Source organism: Miniopterus schreibersii (assembly GCF_964146895.1).
Source record: "Miniopterus schreibersii genome assembly, chromosome: 18".
NCBI classification, from domain to species: Eukaryota; Metazoa; Chordata; class Mammalia; order Chiroptera; family Miniopteridae; genus Miniopterus; species Miniopterus schreibersii.
The window spans coordinates 36,425,151-36,448,666 of NC_138121.1; the positions used below are offsets into that span (position 1 = coordinate 36,425,151).

At 43.4% G+C, this 23,516-nt stretch overlaps 1 protein-coding gene across 1 annotated transcript; it reads left to right on the forward strand.

Moving 5' to 3' along the window:
- Positions 1–1,325: 1,325 nt before the first annotated feature.
- On the forward strand, positions 1,326–23,388 carry BRD7 (bromodomain containing 7). Its single transcript, XM_081120155.1, has 17 exons — positions 1,326–1,577; positions 1,958–2,166; positions 4,514–4,643; positions 4,960–5,017; positions 7,641–7,785; positions 10,927–11,037; positions 14,245–14,429; positions 15,320–15,443; positions 16,046–16,121; positions 18,314–18,421; positions 18,750–18,888; positions 19,330–19,441; positions 20,911–20,967; positions 21,912–22,023; positions 22,509–22,652; positions 22,808–22,951; positions 23,211–23,388. The coding sequence occupies exons 1-17, from the start codon at positions 1,529–1,531 to the stop codon at positions 23,264–23,266; spliced, it is 1,959 nt and encodes a 652-aa protein (XP_080976281.1). The 5' UTR covers positions 1,326–1,528; the 3' UTR covers positions 23,267–23,388.
- Positions 23,389–23,516: the final 128 nt, after the last annotated feature.

The following is a 23,516-nucleotide window of genomic DNA, read 5'->3' on the forward strand; positions in this document are numbered from 1 at the left end:
GGGATCATTTCAGAGTCTGACCGACACAGCGTGGTTCTATTTAACTAGCATTTTCTGGTGCCTTTTATGTGCCCGGCACCATCCTGGAGCTGGGAATAAAAAATTAGATCAGTTAGGGTTTCTCTCTCCCAGGAACTTTTTCTTCGAAGTGTTTTCTGCTTCATGCTTTTACTCACTTTTTCCAGCTGTGGACATTTGGGGAACTATATAGGACCCCTGCTGAGGGGAGGAGGGAAACTACTCACTCTGTAGTGTGAATGTGTTAACCAGACTTTTCCTCCATCCCAGAGTCATCAGAGGGAAGAAAAAGACACACAGGGAGAGTAAGCTAGCTCTGAAGGACGTTTGCACAGTAGTGGTCACTGTGCGGGGTGCTGTGGATACCAAGGGAAGGAGACCAGGCCCCGCCCGGGGGGGAGCAGGCTGGATACCTGGGAGCAGACAGGCAAACTCATGGGTTCGGCCTGAAGCGAGGCACATACCACTAGGCCCACGGGGAGTTGGCACAGCAGTTCTCCTTAGCGCAAAACGAGTTATAGCCAATGGCTGACACCAAGCTTCGCCCTATACTTGGAGACCTTTACATATCAGCCCATAAGATGGTTATTTTTTTTTAAGATTAGAATCCCTCAGTTACCAATGTGCGGGTTTGCTGCATCGGGCATCCAGTACAGGGATGGATAAGTATTGTTAAAGGGCAAACAGAAGCAAGGGAAGCTGGGATAGAACGGAGGAGTTGGGAAAGGAGGAAGGGCAATGAAAAGAAGTGGGGAAGGAAGGAAGGAAGGAAGGAAGGAAGGAAGGAAGGAAGGAAGGAAGGAAGGAAGGAGGGAGGGAGGGAGGGAGGGAGGGAGGGAGGGAGGGAGGGAGGGGGGGAGGGAGGGGGGGAGGGAGGGAGGGGGGGAGGGAGGGAGGGAGGGAGGAAGGGAGGGAGGAAGGAAGGGGGAGGAAGGGAAGAGAGGTGGGGAGAAAAGGGAAAGAGGGAGGGGGGAAAGGAAGAAAAAAGATGAAGAGAGGGAGAGAAACAGAATTGGAAGGGGGAGAGAAAGAGACAAGAGACGGAGACAGAGACAGGAGAGAAGAGGGGGGAGCAAGGCAGGGAGGGAAGTAAGGCTGGAGGAGAGTCAGCAGAGGGAGACTGGCCCGAGAAAGGGAGGTTCGCGGCGAGGACCCGCCCTGGCCACGCCCCCGGCTCGGACTCCGCCCCCGGCCCGCAGGCTGCAGCGCCACCTCCAGCCGCCAGGGGCCGCCACGCGCAGCCGGCCGCACCCTGCGTGCGCGGCGGGCCCTCTTTCCCGCCTCCGCGCTGGCCGCTCGCCGACCCGCCGCCGCTCTCGAGCTCCGGCCGCGTCTCGTTCGCCGTCTCTCCGCGAGGGGTCCGCGCCGCCCGGCGCTCGCCGTCCCCCTGCCTCGCGGCCCAGGGTCTCGCGGGCCCCGCTCCCGCCCTCCGCCCGCCTGGCCCGGACCGGAAGCGGCGGCGCACGGCCTGGGCCTGGCGCGGGGGGCGGGCACCGGGGCCCGGTCGGACATGGGCAAGAAGCACAAGAAGCACAAGTCGGACAAACACCTCTACGAGGGTGAGGAGCGGGCCCCGGTGGGGCGGCGAGCCCGCGGCCGCTCCGGGGCCTTTTCGCGTCGACACCCCCTCGAGCGCCCGAGGCAGGCCGGGGCCGCACCTCCCGCGGGCAGGCCCGAACCCGCGAAGGGGGCGCGGCCCGCTGGACGCGGCGCAGACCCCGGGCGGGCGGAGGCGGCCCCCGGGCCCCGGAGGGTCGCGTAGGGAGGCGGGAGGCGGCCCCGAGGGGCCCGGCGGCGTGCGGGGCACCCCTCGGCGAGCGCCCGTCATTCAACAGGTGCTGGGGGAGCCCCTGCGCGCCCAGGCCGCGGGCTCCCCGCCCCCCCCGCCCCCGCGTGCGGCCCCCCCCGCCCCTGACCGAGCCTCCCCTTCCCCTCCCAGAGTACGTGGAGAAGCCCTTGAAGCTGGTCCTCAAAGTGGGAGGCAACGAAGTCACCGAGCTCTCCACCGGCAGCTCCGGGCACGACTCGAGCCTCTTCGAAGACAAGAACGATCATGACAAACACAAGGACAGAAAGCGGAAAAAGAGAAAGAAAGGCGAGAAGCAGGTCCCCGGGGAGGAGAAGGGAAGGAAACGCCGGCGCGTGAAGGTAAAGGTGGTTGCGCCTCCTGCTCCCGGTGCAGCCTGTCTCTTCCTCTTGCCCCGCGAGCCGCCGACACGCCTTTAAAGGCCGCCTCGTTTTGACGAGCAGGGCCGAGCAGAAACACGAGGCACCTGCGGGCTTCAGCACTTCCATTTAATTAGGCTCTTCGCTGTGCTCGCGCGTCGGGTGAGTGCGCAGCCGGTGCCCGGGGTCCGGAGCTGCTCCCGGAGAGCCCGTCCCACCTGGGAGAGCCTCAGGCTCCAGGATGCTGTTGGACCGTCCTCGATGGTATATGCTCATTTCAGACGTCAGTGGGATCTGTTGAGATTCACATTTTGTCCCAGAATGAAGACTATAATGCCAGATATTTAACAGGCAGCTTCCATGTTTTAAAACAAAGTTTGAGTCTACTGAAGAGAAAATTTGATTGAGACTTTCAAGGGATATGACACCAGTAATAAAAATAAGTAACTGCCACCTTGGTTTGGAAGCTGGGAAAAGTCGTAATAATTAACTTCACTCCCAAGGATGATCACGTACAGTTTAACTTCAGCTTATTAATTTCACCTGCTGTGTAAATAAGCCATAATCTATTAACCCATTTATCTTTTAGTAGGCATTGGGTTGTTTCTAATTTTTTACTATTTCAGTGAGTGCTGCAGTAAGTATTCTTGTACATGTCTTGTATACAGTTGACCCTTGAACAACATGGGTTAGGGACGCTGACACCCCCTACCTTGCAGTAAAAAACTCCTGCATGTAACTTGACTCCCCAGAAACTTAAGTTGTCCCCTGGTACCTAGGAAGGATTGGTTCCAGGACCCCCATGGATACCAAAATCCAAAAATGCTCAAATCCCCTATATAAAAATGTCGTAGATCAATGCGTACATTCGGCTCTCCCCATCCAGGGACTCCCAACTGTGGATCGAAAACAGCATAGGTATTTACTGAAGAAAACCCACATATAAGTGTACCCACGCGGTTCAAACCTGTGTTGTCAAGGCTTAACTGTACTGTGTGAAAAGAAGTTTCTCTGGGGTATAACCCAGGAATAGAAGAACTTAGAATAGAATCTTCAGCCTTACTAGATACTGCTAATTGTTCTGCTAATGGGTGTACCTATGTACTCACCCATCTGCAAGGTATGAGAGCCCCATTTCTCCACATTTTCATCAGAACTTGACATTTACAGACATTTTAGTTTTTGACAGTCAGATGTGAAATGCCTTCTAGTTTTTAAATTTATAATTCCTAGAGTTCTAGGGAGCTTGAGCTAATTTTCATATTTCCTGACATTTCAGGAATTAACCTATGATATCTTTACCCATTTTCTATTCGGTTATTTGCCTTTTTGCATGAATCTGTAGATGTTCTTTATAGAATCTTTGCTAATACTTTGAATTATTTGTATTTCAAGAATTTGATCTCAGTCGGTAGCTAGCCTTTTAGCTTGTTTACAGGTAAGAAAATGTTTCCCTACTCTTGGGTCATAAAGATTCTTTTATCTGAAGTTTTAAAGCTTTGCTTTGTACATTTAAGTGTTTAATGTACCTGGAATTTACTTTTGTGTATAGTATAAAGTAGAGAACTAATTTTATTTTCTTTTTCCATGTAGGTAACTAGTTGTCCCAGCACTAACTACCCTTTGCCCTTGACCTATAATGATGCCAACTCTGTGATATACCCAGACTTGCTATCTATGTGGTCTGTTTCTGGGCTCTGTAATCTGTTCTCTTGGTCTATTTGTCTATCCCTGTATCTGACCCGCATTGTCTTGATTACTGTCATTTTATACAAATACTGTGTATCTGATAAGATACTCTTATTCTTTTCCAAAACTGTCCTGACTGTTCCTGATTCAATCTTCAAGATAAGTTATACTATTGCCTTGTCAGATTCCATGAACAATCTCATCTTACAGTTTTGATTGGCATTATATTTTATTTATAGATAACTCTGGAGAAAATTGACTATCTTTCAATTCATGAACATGGTATATTTCCTTTATTTGGATCTTCCACAATGGCCTTTCCATAATATTTCATAATTTTTCCCAAAATGTATTAGATATTTTTTATTAAATTTATTTCTAGGTATGTTATCTTGCTTTTAGGAATAGTATTATTTTTCTAAGTGGTTATTCCTGGCATATAGTGTCAAATCACTTTTTCCCCCCATGAACATGTTATTCTCTCCTTTTCCAGTAGATGGCAGTAAAATACGTTAAGGGTTGTTTTTAGGTTTTTCTTAAGAATTTTCAGTGGCATCTTATTTTTTTGTGCTGAAATTAATTTGCTTTAATGGTATTCTGAAATATTTATTTCTAAATTACCTCCCTTTGTTCCATTTAGGAAGATAGAAAGAAGCGAGATCGGGACCGTGTGGAAAATGAGGCAGAAAAAGACCTCCAGTGCCAGGCTCCTGCAAGATTAGACTTGCCTCCTGAGAAGCCTCTCTCGAGCTCTTTAGCCAAACAAGAAGGTTGGAATAACTGTTAACTGTCCTGAGTGAGGAGGCTGATACTGTTCTATGGGGCACAGCCAGGGAAAGGAACTGGGTTTTTAGCTTTTAAGTTGAAGTTTAAAAGCTTTTTAATTGAATTTTTTAAGTTTTCTTATTTCTCTGACACATAAGAGCTTTAAATTAGCTTCAGTTTTGAATTCATATTTATTTGTAAAATAAGTGGAATTTCTGTGTGAGATATTTAATGATGGATATGACATAAGTCATAGAGAAAAAAAATAAGCTAAGCAGTCTTCTTTTTTAAAATGCTCTTTTCCATTCTTCTTTGCTTTAGAAGTAGAGCAGACCCCCCTTCAAGAAGCTTTGAATCAACTGATGAGACAGTTGCAAAGGTAAGTAGTTTTTCTAGTATTATTGTAACATGGAAATTGAAATGAGAAATATAGTATCCAAAACACTATTCTATTTTGATTATTTAAAGCCACACTTCGTGGCCTAAATCCAATGTACTTGATTTTAAAGTGGATGATAAATATTTTGCCTGGCAATAGAAGCCCTCCAAGAGGCTGACTTTTAGATGTTCTCATTTAGTTTGTTTTAACTGGCAACTTGAAGAGTGTTACATAATACTCTTAATGGCAAATTTTTTCTTAATCTGAAGTAACTCCTGATGTTAAAGCTTTAAGCCAGAAATAAACAATACAGATATTTCCACTTTGTTAATAGATAAAAATACTCTCTGTGTATTTGTGCAATGCTTAAAATGCTGTGAGTTCAGCAATTACTGAGTCTGGAACAGGAGACAGAATACTATAAATAGGATGTGACCCTTTTAAATGCAGAAATTTGTTCTAAAAATTTTAGTATCTAATTAAACCAATGTTCTTGAAAGGGAAAAGAGTAAGGCAGTCTGTATTAAAATATTTATTCTGATACCTCTCTTTTCTCAGAATTTTAGCTTTCAGCTGAAAGACATTTTCATCGTTGGCAGAGGATTCACGGGTGTAGGGCATGCATTCGTATAGTGAACTTTCTTCTCACTGTGTTGTTCTCACATGTCAACCCAGAACACATAAATAACTTTTTAAGATAAAGCCTCTAGTGCTATCTGTATTCAACACCTATTCATCTTTGCAGTTAAGATCATAAGTTGCCTCGCCCCCTTTTTGGCTTTACAGAGTAGTTGATAAATTACATCTCAAGTCTTTACACTTGAATAAATAATTCATTACTTGTTCGAAAAGAGTGGACATTTCAACTCAATTAGAATGTATGACTAGAGTGTTTTGGCTGCCTTTTACTTACTTATTTTTTAAATTATTTTATTTTTTAATTGATTTCAGACAGAGGAAGGGAGAGAGAGAAACATCGATCTGTTGCCTCACACATTTCCCAAACAGGGATTGAACCCACAACCTGGGTGTGTGCCCTGACCAGGAACCGAACCCACCACCTTTTGGGACAATGCTCCAACCAACTAAGCCACATCCACCAGGGCTGGCTGCCTTTTAATTTTCTTGTAAGACTAGAATATAGATTAAAGATGACACCTTAAAAGAAATCTACTTAAGTCGGACTCTCTTAGTTTGAGGATGTTCACGTTGCTTGGGACAGTTTAGGGATTACAGTCCCGGAGCAACATATTTTTGAATAGCTGTCGTGATTGGATGAGTCTTCATCCTTGTGGCTCAGCACTAATGCTGATAAAGAATATAAGTGATCAGGTTAGGAATGTAGTTTTTGGTCAGACCAGGTGGGGCTCTGTATTAAAATGACTCTTCTTAGGGGGTATAGATAATTTGCTCTGAAGAGGTCCTCCACATATGACTCACAGTAATTGCTGTGGACAGCACACATGTAGTTTACATGTAAGTTCTAGACCGGATGTTTTTGCTTCTTCTTGTGTTTCAGTTTCATTGCTTGGGCATCGTGCTGGGAAGAACAAGGGCAGATTCACATAGACCTGGTTCAGATTTTAACTCTTTTATCAGACTTATGACCTAGAACAAATGATTTGACCTCTAAGTCTCAGTGTCCTCATCTCTAAGTGAAGATACCACTTGATGGCTTTTGTGAGGATTAGCTATAAAATACGTCCAGTACCTACCACTGGGCCTGGCACATGGTAAATACATTTTAAAAGTTGCTGCTGCTATTATTTTTTAAGCCATTTTTTTATTGTCATGATAATTTGGAGTAAGAAATCTTTAGTATGCCCAATTTCCAGAGGAAAAAAATCACTCTGATGACTTAAATATATAAAACAGTGGTTTTCAGCCCTATCAGTTCTAGAGATACCAATGCCAAATGTTCCAGTGCGAGTAGCAATCCTTAACCCTAGAAATACCAATGCCTGGATCCACCCTCCTTCCTCAAGAGATTCTGATGCCGTGGGTCTAAGGTAAACCTCCCCCATCCCACTGGAATTGTTATAAAGCTCCTCCAATGGTTCTTACGCACAAAGTTGCGAACCTGTGATAGAAAGCACTGTTTCTCAAGTTTGGGGGTATTATGAGGACCTTTTTAATGTCAATTTTTTGAGTACCCCCTCTACACACATGCTGGAAATCATATCCATCAATTCAGAAAAATATATGCTCACAGGGATGCAGTAATTGTGTGGCCCATCCAGAGGTCACGCCTATAGTTAGAAACCTTGTGGAAGATTGTGTGTGTACATTCATAGTTACTGTTTCTGCCTTTTCCCATGGTTGATAAAAACACGTAATACTAAATTCCCAGAGGTCAAGATGTTGGTCGGTTAGGCTAGGTTTTTATTTTGTTTCCTTTTTCCCTGTGTAGGAGGTGTTAGTGATTAGTTTAGGCTGCATATTTTAGAAGATTCTCTGTTTAAGAGTGCAGTTGTCTTATATAATATCTCCTTCAATTCTCAGGGGAAAACATGTTAGCACATTACAGATTCTTTCTACATCTGATGGGTTTTCTGACTTCTGCTCCTAGACCAGCAGATTTGTTTATAGTAGAAATAAAATTGCCTTTTTTATATCTTCACAGAAAAGACCCAAGTGCTTTCTTTTCATTTCCTGTGACTGATTTTATTGCTCCCGGCTACTCCATGATCATTAAACACCCAATGGATTTTAGTACTATGAAAGAAAAGATCAAGAACAATGACTACCAGTCCATAGAAGAGCTGAAGGTAACTATAGCTGTTTGTGTTGTGACTGGACAATAAAGAGCTATGATGCAGTGTAACATCTTTTATTCATTTAAGAGTCAAGCTCTTGGATCCTATACATACAAAATCTTGGTGGAAACATGCATGTCTGGTATTCAGAATCTTTCTAATTGAGCTTTTGTTTTGCAAGGAATTAAGTTTACTTTAATATCCAAAAATCTTTGTATATTTTTGCCTTTGAAAACATTTTTGAGCTTGGAGATACAAAACCAAATGAAATAAGCCATCACTGTCTCTTATTATTTTGGCAGTTTTAATAAAATTTGGAACTTCATATGTTCTACAGTATATTTTCTGAACCTTTAAAATGAGAAGGTACTTGATTTTTTTATTTTTTATTTTAATGTTTTTTTATTGATTTTAGAGAGAGGGGAAGGGAGAAGTATAGTGAGATAGAAACATCGATGAGAAAGAGACATCAATCCGCTGCCTTCCACACTGGGGATGGAGCCCACAACTCGGGCATTTGCCCCGACCTGGAATCGAACCGGTGACCTGTTGCTTGGCTCATGGGTTGACTCTCAGCCACTGAGCCATGCAGGCCGGGAAGTACTTGATTTTTAATTTCAGATCAATATAGGTAAAATTGATATTTTAATGAAATTGAATTAGAGTAGTTTATTTTCCTAGACATCTAAGGTGTATTTTCTAAAATAGAGAATAAATTGGCTGGTCCAGAAATATTAAATAGAGGTTTAATTTCATTTTCTACTTTGATGAAAGTCAGTTGCTCTCTGAGATAGATCACTTTGGCATTTGGTATTTGTTGAGCATATTTCCTTCAACTTTAAAAGGAAGGTAATTAAAAACTTGCAAGTAAGGAACCTACAAGCCACCAAGGTGATGTGCATGCCTAATGTTACAGTTGCAGTGTTCTCTGTCTTTACATAGTCTTGGTATACGTTGATTTGAGAGGCGATACTTTTCTTTTTAATCTTCCACGGAAAAGGATCCACGTGTTCTTTAAATTGGCTTTACACGAAACCACCACAAACTAAATTGGTTTAGATGTCCTGTTTTACCTCTATTTTTTCTGCATAAACATCGTAGTGTTCACCTGACCTAAAGGCTGGACCCTAATCAGTTACAAAAGGAAAATAAGACGGTAAACTGCATCCTTATGTGCTCCTTTTTTAATCCACATGTCAGTCAGCTGAGGTTTATGAATAACACCAGCATTCAATTGTCTTTATCAATTTGAATGTGTAGATAATATTCCAGTACTCTGAAAAACTGGAATTGCATTCTCATGTATTCAGAGAACTGGAAACTTTTCCCAACTTTTCATCTGGTGAAAATTAGACTAGAACTGTTTCAGGATATTTCCTACTTTATTATTGCTTAATGGAAAAAAATCTTAACAGTTTTGTTTTTTCTTTTTGTGACCAGTTTTCCTCTGATCTTTGTCTTGTGATGACAGGAGAGAGAAGCATGCCCCTGAGTGTCTCTGAGCACGTGGTTGAGGCATATCATGGAAATGAACAAGTATTTTTAACTCTTTGGAGTTTTCTACATTACTACATTTTTTTCTGTAACTCAAGTAATACTAGCTTATCCAGCTCATTCAGTTCAAGATTTTTTTAATTATGTGAAAAGTATGCAGAAAGGTCATTCAGCTTTTCAGATGACCAAGTGCCATTACACAAAAGTCCAGTAAAGCCTAGCACATGACAGTGTATTAAGATCCATGGAATCCACAAATGGCCTTAGCTGATCAGACCTGTGCTCAGGAGAATAATCCAGTACTTTTGCCAGTTATAGGCCCAGTGGTCATTTAGTACGAATAATAGTCATCTTGTGTCTCTCCTCACCTACCTCGCTTTCCGTCAAATACATATTTAATAATTCTTAATGAAATGGAAGCTTTTCAGACTATGTACCAAGGGTACTTAACCTGGGGTCCTTTGGGAAGCCACGAATGAGCCCCTAGGGGCACCAGGAGCCTGCTAAAATTACATGAAAAAGTCTGTGTTCAAGTGTGTGCGTGTGTGTGCGCACACAGGCTTGTGGAATGAGTGGGTCTATAGCTTTCATCACATTCTCAGAGGTGCAGGACCCAGCAAAATCCTGACTGGCTAGAGACTTGACCAGGGACTGAGGTCCAAATAAACCTCATCCACTTTGAATTTAATACCAATTTACTGTAACCCTTGAGTCAGTTTTCTTAAGTGCTGTTAAACAGTGCCCAGTCTACCTATTTTCCTTCCATTTAACTGTTTTCAGCTGTCATCACTAATTATTAAATAGTGGGGTTTGGAGGAGTTAGGTTTAGGGGAAGGGACATCAGATTTTTTGTTTGTTTTGGTTTTTATCATTTTAGCTTAATAAGGCCTTGGTGTAATCACTCTCACATTTATACAGTGTAAAAATTACTTAAACATGAAAATGTGCTGTGGAATTGCATTCTCCAGCACATTTGTGTCTTTTGAAATTTTAACCAAAAGTACGGTTTTGGTAATTTGGCTCCTCCGTTTACATGTTTCAGCTCTTTGAGGTTGTATTGTTTATTTCACCTTGGCATGATTTTGCAACATTCTGTAAACTATGTTTAGCTTATAATAGCACCCAAACAGGTAAAAGAAAATTAGTGTAAACATTGTAACATTTTTGCTCAGTTCATTTGGATTTAGTAGGAAATATTGTGATAATTTAGCCCTGTTCCCAGTTTTCAGTCAAGATCTGAAATAAAACATTTAATTCATAAAAAAATGGATACTTAAGGTGTGTTTTGAAGAGTAATATTTTTAATTAAATTAACAACTCAGTTAAGATTATTCTATTAAATATATGATATAAGTATTTTCTAATTTTACGTGCAATAAGATTTAAATTTTCATCTTGGTATCGGAAGTTTATATAGTTATGAAATATTTAAGAATTTGGAAAAGAATGTAGTAGGATATTTAAATTAATTTAGCAGTATTTGTTTTGTTTGTGAGTCTTAAAACTTAATAAATTGCTATTAGTGTTGTTTAGTAAACAGTGGAAGCAGAAGGTAGGGTTTTTTGTTTTTAATTTTTTGAAGACCTGTATGATTTCAAATTGGAAAAGAAGGATACTTTGTTTTGTTTTAATGCATTTTCCCCCTTAATCTCTCTGCAGGACAACTTCAAACTTATGTGTACTAATGCTATGATTTACAACAAACCAGAGACCATTTACTATAAAGCTGCAAAGAAACTGTTACACTCAGGAATGAAAATTCTTAGCCAGGTAAAGAAAATTCTTTTTCATAAGTAATAATTATTATAAAATTTCTCTGCCTTTGTTTTTGGTCATAGTAATACATATCCGATTCGGTACTGGTTTTATTGTATAGGCAGGTCATATTAAAGTTGAAATACTCAGTGAAAACATTTTAATATAAAGAAGAAAATTAAAGCAGGAAGATTCTTGTTTGGAATTGATTCAAATAAATATTCGTATTCACTTGTAATTATTTATACGAGGCTCTTGAATTGATACTCACCAGATAGACCTATACTTTCTGTGAAAGAAACACCAACCTGAATTCCAGGGTAAGGCTGATAAGGTGAGTTATGAGACCTTTTAGGAGGAAGCTCTCTTAACCCTTTGTAGGGATGGGATCTGATGTTCTGGTGAAGCACGGGAATTCCTAGTAGAAAGAAAGAAAACACACAAATGAGCAGTAACTTGGAACTGTCTCATAGCCACCTTCGACAGGAGCAGTCCCTCCCGTGAAGGATAGGCACCCGTGCCTAATGAGGCTTTCGAGGTGGGAAAAATGCACACAGAGGCACAGACACACCATCAGACTGCATGACTGAGACAGCTTAAACATCACAGATTCCAGAGAGATGCTGTAGACAGTGTCAGGAAATTATGTGGGTGTCATTTGGGAGCGAAGGCTGACTACAGACCTTGAAGGGTAAATTGAGGTGATCACTGTGGGAGAAAAGGAGAGCTCCTGGGATAAGTCACATCATGGAAGTTTCACTCACAGCTCTGAGTGGGATGGGAAATTAACAGACACTCCTTACCACAGCAGGAGTCAGAAGGTGAGTCTAGTGTAGGCTCTTTCCCAGTAGCTTGTGGACCTCGGGCAGGACATCAACCACTGCAGCAGGAGAGGGTTTTTGACCTGTGCCCTCTGAGATCGTTGCTAGCAGTAACTGCTGTCATAAGACGAGACCTGGCATCGAGGAGATTGTGACAAAGCAGGAGAGGGGTTTTGCAAAGAAATGAGTAGGTATAGGACAGCAAGGAGGAGAAAAGCCACAATTAAGAGCTTGAGCTCAGACCCAGAGGAGTTACAGGACACTAGGGATGAGTCATAGATGCACATGGTTTTCCAGCTTTGATGGTGCTCATCTGTGTCCATTTTACATTACAGAATTGCCGTGGTGTGCACATGTCTGAGTGTCTGTGCGGGCTCTGAAAGATTCTTGGATCCACTTAACAAGGGAAAGAAAAACATTTGAATTGACAATTATTCTTGCACTCCTAATATTTAGACATCAGTTACAATCCTTTCCTAAAAACTTGGGAAACTGTGATGTAACTCAGTTACCCATCTTCGGCAAAATTTGCAGAGGAAAGGGGAATGTAAAATGTTTACCCCAGTCTTGGCAGAAAGGCTCAGAACCAAGCCATGTTCCAGATTTAAAAACCTGCGGATGCTTATTGTTACCGCATTTGAAGGAAAGTACTTCTGGCAGTTGCAGCCTTTGGTCACTCCAGACTATGTACATGAATGTCTAGGGGAAAGTTTAATTCGCAGGGATAGCATATCCAAAGTAAGTTTATCAACTTTGATTTACCACTATTGCCATTCATCATCATTTACCGTCTTTAAATAATGTAGTTAATATAATATGAGAAAGATTTCAGTATCCCTTGGATTTTACCTGGGGGTGGGGTGGCTGGGGCACAGAAAATACAGTTTCTTCTCCACTTTCCCTTCCCTCTGTTATCTTCCTTTTTCTCAGACCTCTTCCTGTTGAGGAGCCCTACCCATCCTGTGTTATAGCTTCCTGTTGACTATTCTCTCCACCCTAGATGGGAGGGATCCTCAAAACAGTGATTTTTACATGTTTAAATTTAGACCTGAGTTAACTCCTCACAGAGCAGTGCTCCCAGGAGAGCCCAATACACCCTTCCACGAATGGTGTCTGTCTTTTACAAGATCATTGTTTTGAATGTTCATTGTAAAGATTGTAGAGCGGTCTTTCTTTATTTTTTCAGTTACACACAAATAATGGCAATTAATAGACATGTTATTTTTATAAAGAATGGGCGTATGTAGAATAACTTTTCATCACCTATGTAAACATGAGGATGCTGCATTATAGTAAAAACAGTATTATTTGTAGCACAATGGCTTTGGAATCCAATTAATCAGGGTTCAAGTCCTGGCTCTGCCATTGCACTGCTGTACAGCCTGTTCCTCTCTAGATAATAAATTAACAAGGTTTTTTATTTTCTCCTCTACTCACATCTTCATCTACAATAAAATACGTTTATAGTTTTAAGATTACTTTAAAATAAAAGTTCAGTAAGAATAATAGGTCCATGTTCCTGAGGCTCTCACAGCCTGCACTGCTAGTCCAGTCATGGGCAACAAGGGGCCTGGTCTTAGTCCCTGGTTCTGTGACCTTAGATGAGTCACTTAGCATTTCTGGACATTGTTCTTATTTGAATGACCTCTGGCCCTTTCTAGTTCCTAGTTTCTATTATTCTGCAAAAGCCTTCCCTGCTGTTGCTACGCATCCCTAAGGAGACTGCCCTCCATGTTTTATGCTGTGACAAGGTTCAGAGGCAGAGGCGTTACTAGGAACAGATCTGCCTCCAGAAACCTCAAGCCCTTAACCACAGCAAAAACTTTACAGCATATCAGTGCGGTGGAAAATTAAGCAGATGTCACCAAGCAGAAACAAGGTTTCTTTGGTGAGAACCATTACATGCTCTGGGAAGGCAGTTGTGCTGGGCACCTTCCCTTCTCAGGCATGTTTCCCCGGGGTCGCCAGTGGCCATCCTGTGATGCACAGTGTAGGGAGACCACATGTTCATGTGCTGTAGGTCTAAAATACCTGATAATTCTTAAAATTCAGACGATAAGCCATTCTGTTAAATAAAAAGTTCTAACATGCTATTAAACCAAACTTGACTTTCTAAATTTAGTACTGCGAAGAATGCCTAGTCTTTATTCACACGTTCGCTTCTGTGAACTTTTTGATGATGCAAAAAAATTGTAAAGCCACCTCGTAGGTTAGAAGTTAAGTTGTCTGAGTCAAAGGATAGACTTCACTGTCCTGGTGCCTGAATGTAATGCTCTTGGTGTATTTACATTTCATCTTCCCAAGTCAGTCACAAGATGAGCGTAAGCCCTTGTGAGAAGAATGCTGCACTACTTTAAAAGTTAACGACAAGCATACAGTAAGAATATCCTTGAATTTTTAGGAGAGAATCCAGAGCCTGAAGCAGAGCATAGACTTCATGGCAGATCTGCAGAAGAGTCGAAAGCAGAAGGACGGCACAGACGCCTCGCAGAGCGGGGAGGACAGCGGCTGCTGGCCCACGGAAAAGGACGACACCGGCGAGATGGAAGCGCAAGCCTTCAAGAGTCCCAGCAAGGAAAACAGGAAGTAAGGATCGCTGTCTTTTGCAAGCTATCAGGGGGAGACCGATGTACTGCCTACCTTGGGAAGGCCAGTTCCAGGCTGCCCGTGGCTAGTTGGTTTTGGCATACAAGTCCTCTTCTCAAGCACCATGTGGAGTTATCCAGGCACAGTTGAGAAAGCGGCTTTGAGTGCCTATTCTTATGAAACTAGTTTTAAAACCACTAGGTTCTCTTTAGGGACTCGTTGTCAGTGAGTTTGGGTAAGTAGAAGTACATGTTGAGGGGATGGTGTGTATTCATTACCGCATGCCATAAAGGAGTTGAGACAGTAGCTAAGCCTAAGCAGGGCTAAAGCTACTTCCTGAATAGGCGGCTGTCACTGAGAGGGGTGTGTGTGTGTCCACTAGACGGCAGCCTGTGGGGTGGTGACTTCCCACTGGCCCCATCAGGCAGCAGCCAGCAGGGCTGGCCCCATGCACACCTCTGGCGACCAGCCCTGAAGCCCAGCACCTCACTGTTGACTCCGGAAAAGGGTTTTAATTAGCAGTTTGGGGTTTCTGCTGTCACAATGCAACAAAAGTAAACTTGTGACAAGTTTCTGTTCTGTTTCTAAGATTTATATATTTTAAATGCATATTTATTATGAAAAATCAAACTTTAAAATGTCACTCTTCCTTCAAAATATATTCTTGGTAGAATTCATTTTTGTGACTGTACTGAGGAACATGTTCAAGGTACATAACACTGGACCCAAAGGGAGGAAGGGAGCTGACATACGGGTTTGCCTTTGTCTGCTCACTCGGGGCCTCCCCAGGCGTTCATTAGGGAACAGAGTCTAGCTGATGATAACGCGTCACCATCTCAGCTGCTTTCATATTTGGAATTAGTTTCAATGTTTCACCTTACCTTTTTCAGGAAAGACAAAGATGTGCTTGACGATAAAGTGAAGAGCCAGAATTTAGAAAGAGAGCAGGAGCAGCTTGACCGCATCGTGAAGGAGTCCGGAGGGAAGCTGACCCGGCGGCTGGTTAATAGTCAGGTGCCGGAGCTTTTCCTATCTCCTCAGTACCCACTGACCCAGTGGTCTGAACGTTCCTTAAATTCTGTGTACTTTTAACCCACATCTGCATTAGAGCTCCTCAGCACAACACTCAGATCAGAAAAATTAATATTTGTCAATTACATGATTAATCTTGCCCTCTTCTATTGGATTTTCAGTGTGTTCTAAAATTGGAAAATGAATGACATACTTTATTTTAAGCTTAACAAGAAAATATGGATACTCTGGTCTTTTGAAATCATACTGTTTAGCATTCTGGTTTTAAAACCAAATGGAGTAATATGTGACTTTGGGCAGGTCTCCCCCTCTCCTGGTCTTCAGTGTCCTCCTTTTTAAGCAGAGGCGGCAGAACTAGGGGGCCTTAGCACCCACATAGTGGTTTCAGATCCTGAGATTTTCCTAACCATCATCTGTTTAGCCCATCAGCGCCTGTGTATAGGAAACAGGTGTGAAAGTCAGTATCTGAGTGTAATGTGATAGCTACCTGTAATGTAAGTTTGACTAGAGTAAAGCTTTCTAGTGTGATACATATGATATACATAAAACCATTTGTGCTGTCTGAATACTTGGCGTCATTGCAGTGTGAATTTGAGAGAAGAAAACCAGACGGAACGACGACGCTGGGACTTCTGCACCCTGTGGATCCAGTTGTAGGAGGTGGGTTCTCAGAATCAGACTGCACACAAGCTTGCTGTTTGTCAGAGCAGTGTAACCTGTGGTAACATTATAAAGCAGCAAGCCTGAATATTGATCAGTCTGGCTGTATCAGTATGTACAAAGAACTTGGGTAGACATCATGTATTTCATGTTAACAGCTAGCCTAACTTCTCTTCATCCTAAAATAGTACTATATAGATAACACAAAGCCCTAGATATCAGACCCACTATTAACAAAGCCAAAAAATGAGACAGTAATTTCTAGCCCTGCTCTTTAGAGACTGGTCTGTATGCTCAGTTATTTCTCCAGGATCTCAGAACCCTCAGGTTGTGACATCATAAACTCAGCTGACTGTATGTTGCTATCATAGTGACGGAGTAGCACACACCTAACAGCATGGTCTTTCACAGGTCGGTGGAAAGTTTATGAAGTTCGAGAATCTCTGTTTCATAACTTCAGTCATATTTTTATTTTCTCAGATGATATTTTATTGGAAATAGTATAGGAGATATTTTTAAATTTGATGTAAAAATAGGAACTTCTTGTCATTCATCTGAGGGGAAATAATCTTGTAATGAGCAAATGTGAGAATGTTCATTTATTTTATAAATACCCATTTCACACTTCCATTATGAGAGAGGTAATTGGGGATACCAAAGTGAGTAACAATAGAAATCGTATACTTCAGGAAATATTCTCTAATGTTTATTGTTTACTGTGGACAAGGCACTGTCTTAGGAGCTGGGAGTGGGGTGGGTGAATAGTAGGGAACAGAACAGAGAGACCAGTTCCTTCCCCTTTGCTCTGAGGCAGGGAAAGGATGGGCCAACAAGTTTACATGTAGAGGTGGCAGCTTTTCTTCCGTGAGTCAGCACCAAAAAGGGACGGAGCAGCTGTGTGGCATAGAGCAGAAGGTGCCTCCCTGGTGTCTCAGGGTCAGAGAGGCTTCCTTAGCCAGGTGATGTTTAGGTTGATCCCAGAATGGTAAGGGAGTGGGGACCACAGGTAAGGAAACCTTGAAGCAAGGGGCCTGACGCACTTGAAGATGAGCCTGTTGGTGCTAGCATGCATTCCGTTCAGGAAATGTTCTAGGACACCTTCACGCAGAAGAAGAGACACCAGTTTCAAAGCAAAGCTCATTTTCTACTTTCACGTGAACTTTTATGGTAGGAATTTATATGGTGTTGAGCCTAAGAAACTGCCACTGGGTCGAGAACATTGCTCTTTCTAGTATAGCTGTAGTGAAACCTCAGTATTTGGAGATGCAGCTGACTTGATTTAGGTGACACCGTGAGATCTGCCCCTTCCTTTCTTTGTAGCCAAGGGTCTGGTCTCTGCCCCTGGTCGGGTCTCCTGGTTTTCCAGTCCCTGTAGACATTAGCAAACTGGCCAAAGCTGACCTGGCTCCTAACGCTCCCAGCAGCTCCCCCAGGGCCAGCTTACTGGTGTAAGTGGAAAATGCCCTCTTCTCACTTTCATCTCCCTGGTGGAGGCGCCAGTACCCCCTAGAACACCAACTCAGGGCTGCTTCCTGAGAGGGAGAGATGTGCTGTAGATGGTCAGTGTCTCACGTATGTTATCACACTGACCAGCTTTAGCAGTAGCTGCTACCGCTGGGCCATTTTGGTATAAAAAACCAGGACTCTCAACCCAGGAGAGCGAGCTCAGCCTCTCTGGGCGTGGCCAGAGGCCACACCTTCTCCGACACCATCCCCTCAGTCCTCAGCTTAGTTCAGATCCTCACTGTCCTCGGGCTTGCTCCTGGTTTACAGAGGTCCTCTTTAAAGGCTATTCCGCACTGTATATATTCCTTCTGAGTGTTAGGAGTTGTCTTTAATCAGGTAGTTTCCCTTAGTCTTTTATTGATGTTTTCTCCTGGTTTACTTCCATCATAACCTTAAAAGGTCCAACTTTTCAATCTTCTTTTGAAGCAGAATGCAGCATGATTATGGAGGATTCCAGGAAGCAGTAGGGAGTAATGAGAAGGACTAGGTTTGGGTCCTGGCCACATGCCTGCCTTTCTAAGCTCAGGTTCTATGTTAAAAATGGGGATGGTAAGCACTCCCCGCCTCCTTGCAGTCACATAGATGGCATGAAGCTGCGTGTGCCACGCTGTGCAGAGCTCCACTCAGCTCACTGCCACTCGAGCTGCCTCCGTGGCGCCCGTCTTACTGCGCCCGTCTTATTCTAGAGCCCGGCTACTGCCCTGTGAGGCTGGGCATGACCACTGGGCGGCTTCAGTCTGGAGTGAATACCCTGCAGGGCTTCAGGGAAGACAAAAGGAACAAAGTGACTCCAGGTAAGGCTCCACCAGGACAATTTCCATTTGCTGCTTCGTTCACTGACTTGCTGGTGGTTTTTCGATTTTAATGAGCTATTAACTTTGGAAGACCTGGAAAGTCAGGTATTAGTGTTCAAAATAAGTTTCATTCTTATCTCCTCTCCCCTTTGTGGGGGCAAATTCACCTGAGCTGCTACTTCATAAGCATCTGTTTGGGAGAAATGTCTACCTTAGGTTTGTGTACCAGTGGAAGTAGCCAAGTTAGAGGGGAATAGTGCTCACTAAAGCAGAAAATAGACCGCTACAAATAAAGCATAGTATTGAAGTGCTGAATCTTCATCAACAGTATTGTACTTGAATTATGGGCCCTACGGTTCTTATGCACCACACTATGACTCCACGTTTGCCAATATCAGCAAGGACGATTCTGATCTCATCTATTCCACCTACGGGGAAGACGACTCTGATGTTCCCAGTGATTTCAGGTGAGTCACCAGCTCATCAGTATTGTGAGTGCCACGTTTTTCTAAAGTGTTGATCTACAGACGTGTTATCTAAAGGGTGTGGTTCAGACATGAGGCTGACTGAGAGGCTTAGTACCTGTGGAAGTCATGAGGTAGATAAAATCACCCCGGGAGGAGCATGGAACTTTACCAGCTGAGCCCTGGACCCTCCATCACTGAGCTCATTTTTCTTTGACAGTTTCCCCAGCATTTCACTTCACTGTATTGATATTGTTTCATTCTGTCATGATGATGAATGTATCGCTGCAAATACGTAAATACAGTGTTGTACCTAGGTAGGAAGTTTGACATTGTGGTGTATAGATGAAGGGCATCTGATAGAAACAGTTGGCTGTGATAGGAAGGTTGAGCCCGTGGAGATGATTTATATGGCAGTGACTTTCCCAACACGCTCTCTTTCAGCATCCATGAGTTTTTGGCCACATGCCAAGATTATCCATACGTCATGGCAGATAGTTTACTGGATGTTCTAACTAAAGGAGGGCATTCTAGAACCCTGCAAGAGTTGGAGACGGTAAGAATGCTAAAGAAACAGAGTAATTTGTTATTGGTGCTCAAGCATTAGTCATGTGGTGTTATGAAACCATGGGCTTAACCAGTGTGACGGCTGAACTCCATTCCCCTGAGAAGACAGCCCGGCCCGGGTGGAGCCCATGGGTGGAGGACAATGAACGGAAATGGATAATGTGGGTACCAGGATCCAAGGGCAGAGGACTGTCATCATCTGATCCTGGGCCTGCAGGAGTCAGAAGTGGGGTGAGCAACTCCGGGGCCCTGAACCCTGACAGGGAAGTCCTGCTTGCTGGCTGGAAGCTGAGCTGACTGAAATGCTAGGGAATTCCTTTTCTTTATTCCACAGTAATAACATGGTGGAACCTCAAGCTACGAAGGAAGCGGCTTCCTTGTTGCCGTCTTTTACTAATACTTGTAAACTGCCTTCAGTTCCGTTGGACAGAGCTCATGATCTGGGACAATTTAAAGATTTGGCCAAAGATTAGAACCAGAAAATGTTCCTTCTGGTGTAGAGGGGAGTTGATCTCCAGAATGTCCTTGTCACCATAGTCATGGGAACCTGGATCTCTTGGGGGTCATGACTTACTGGTGGCTGTGGCTGGAGTTGCCTTGTCCTCTGCCCTCCTCGTACCTGTGGGCCCGTCCGGGGTGACCTGTCAGTGAAGCTGAGTCAGCTCCTTGGGTTCTGAGAGCTGCTGTGCAGTCTGAGCACCAACCCAGACGGTCACGTTCACATCAGGACAGTGTTTTTACTGTGCCCTTCCCGTCTGTTAACAGTCTTGAACTAAAATTGAAAAGCTCTCATTTGGCTCATGTGGCAATGTTCTGATTTACAGTTTCTCTGCCGTTGGACCTAAGTTATTATTCTCAGAATATATTTTAGAAAATAAGAAAAAAGTTATATATAAGGATATATTGTTTATAACTTTTAAAAATTGAGAATTGGTTAAATAAATCACAATACAGCCTTTCAGAAAAGGGTGACGTCTTTGTTGGTTTGTGTACGTGCGTTATCTCAGGCCTAGGGCTGTGGGCAGCCGCACGTCCTCTGTAGCGTTTGAGTGTTTCACAGCAGCCCTCTTCTGTCTGAGAGCATCGCCTCTGTTAGCACAGGACAGTCCCTAGAGGTCCTCCTCCTTTCTCATCGGAGACTGACCTGCTGTTGAAAACAGACTCTATTCAGGTACTTATGCTGCTCACCAGACACCTTCTTGAACATGTGCAGCTTTGGGATCAGGCATAGAATTGCCCATCGTGAAGTCACTAGTAGTAGATATTCCTGGCTCACAGTATGCTCTCAAAATGCTAGTAATTATATATAATTCTTTCTTGGTTTAAAAAGTTACATTCCCGTAATCCATATTCTTGTTCCTTTTCTCTTGCCATGAAACTCTGGCTATTTTTCTGTTTCCTTAATCTTTGCCTTTCTCCATACATTGTAATAAAAGATTCTTTTTCTTTATTCTACAGTCACTGCCTGAAGATGAAGGCCAGACCAGGACACTCGACACAGTGAAGGAAATTGAGGTGGTCATATTCTTTATAAAAAATACTTAAATGGAGAATAAACTAAAAGACCCAAACAGTAAAGCTAAAGCTTTGTTTGAAAAGAGAAACTTTAGCCCTTTAACTGCGGGGACAGAAACCTGAAGATGTGAGATCAAGTAAAGACAGACACAGGTGTAGGTTGTGTTTGCACATGTCCTTTTCAGGGACAGGAGCCCAGAGTCATGTGCTTGGCGAGGGGCAAGAATGAAACAAATCTTAGGAATGGGGAAGACAGGGCTGCGAGGGCCAGTAGTGGCGGGCCACTTTGGATACTGACAGCTTTTCCACCACACCCTTTAGCCCGTGTGTCAGTAGAGAAACCAGGTGTTCGGATTGTTTGAGCTTCGTGTGTAATACCACAGCCTTACTGGAGCCATTAACTTTGGTTACTTATCTGATTTGACCTAGTCCTAAAAAGCAGGTTATAGAAACAAGTTATATGATTCCAGAATTCAAATGCCACCCTTTTTGGATTTACTTCTCCCATGTAATACTGACAGCCTGGCTTTGGGGCCTGGAGGAGACCCAGGAAGTCTCTGTGTACAAGGTCTCCTACAGGAGCGTAGGTGACCAGGCTGGGGGGGCTGACATGGCCTGTGAGCTGTGGGACAGGAGGCCTGGTCACAGTGACTGAAAGCTCTTCACAGCCTCAGCAGTCCTAGGCTATTGTCAGTCTTATATTTTGAGTTGCTGGCATGTGAAACAAATGATGCAGATTGTATAAAACACTCCATTGCCTTAGCGAGGATGGATTTATGGACACTTGCCAGGCTTTGGGAATGACATTTTTATACACATCAAATTATAACTGCAAAGTGAGCAGGTGGGATAACTGGGCTATAAACAGGCCATCTCACTGGTTTCTCATTCTAGCACTATCAGGGCTTAGCAAGCTCGACTCACTCTTTCCTTTTCCAAAGCAGGTTACAGAAATAGAGCCAGCGGGGCGGTTAGACTCCAGTGGTCAGGACAGGCTCACAGCCCTGGAAGCGGTAGCAAACTTTGGTGCTCCCATCCAAGTTTTTGACTCCGAAGGTGAGTGTCTCCAGGGGGTTTTGATGGGAGCTCTACCTGATAACAGCCATCAAGACTGACTGTCCCCTTAGTGCAGATAATGGAGCCATTCACCACTGACCAGGCTTCAGGGGCAGTACAGCACAGCACGCCTGTGGTGGGGTCTCGCTGAGGGGGCTAAACAGTAAATCCCAAAGCATGGGACTCAGTTTACCACTCAAGATGAAACACCAGGATGTGTTTGGGTTTTTTTAATGCTCACCCTAGGATACTTTTCCATTGTTTTTCCAAGAGAGTGGAAGTGGGAGAAAGAAACAAACATCGATGTGAGAGACACATTGACTGGTTGCCTCCCGCTCACACCCCTACTGGGGCTGGGGATCGAGCCTGCAGCTGGGGACATGCTCTTGGTTGTAATCGAACCTGGGACCCTTCAGTCCACAGGCCAATGCTCTAAGCATTGAGCCAAACCGGCCAGGTGTAATGTGTTCTTTGTCTCACCACAGAAGCTGAGGTGTTCCAGAGAAAACTGGACGAGACCACCAGATTGCTCCGGGAGCTCCAGGAAGCCCAGAACGAGCGCCTGAGCACCAGGCCCCCTCCCAACATGGTCTGTCTCCTGGGCCCCTCGTACAGAGAGATGCATCTTGGTAGGTTGCACCTCTGGCGCGAGGAGGGCTCAGAGTGACACTGAGTGTCGAGAAGGTGGACACTTCAATCTTTATACTTCTGTACTTGTTCTTTTAACTTTTATCTAAAGAAACCACATTTCAATACCTAGAATATTTTGATTTTCTTTTTCTAGCTGAACAGGTGACCAATAACCTTAAAGAACTTGCACAGCAAGTAACTCCGGGTGATGTCGTCAGCACTTATGGGGTTCGGAAAGCGATGGGCATTTCCATCCCCCACCCCGGTGTGGAAAGCAGCCTGGTGGATCTCACAGAAGGTGCGTGCCCCTGTTGAGGGCAACGGCCTTTGACAGGGTTTACCTTTGCATGTTTAGTGTGTGAACTACTTCTAGTTCTTTCCATGTCTCTACAGAATTGAAGGTTTTACACATTTGCAAAAAGAGCTACAGTGATCACAATAACGCACATAGCTTTAACCTGTACCTGTAAGGAAGGGCTGACAGCACCTCCCCTTCTGGACACTACCTTTCCACCAAAAGGGGAAAAAATGCTAAAGGAAGTATTTTTTTCTTTCAGATTTTGAAGAAGCTAAAAAGATTGATGTTGCTGAGTGTGAACCCGATGGGAGTTGAGGCTAACTGGTATTTGATTATATATTATGTACATATTTTTTCATTCTTAGTTTGGAAATGCTTTTCAGAAGATATTAAATATTTGTAAATTGTGTTTTTAATTAAACTTTGGAACAATTAAACTTTGGACTGGCCTTCTGTTGCATACCAAAGCTGACCCTGGGACTACGAACTGGGCGATACATATCAGCTCAGTGCCTATTTCATGACCATCCATTAAAGGAAACAAGTCCTCCAAATAACTGAAATC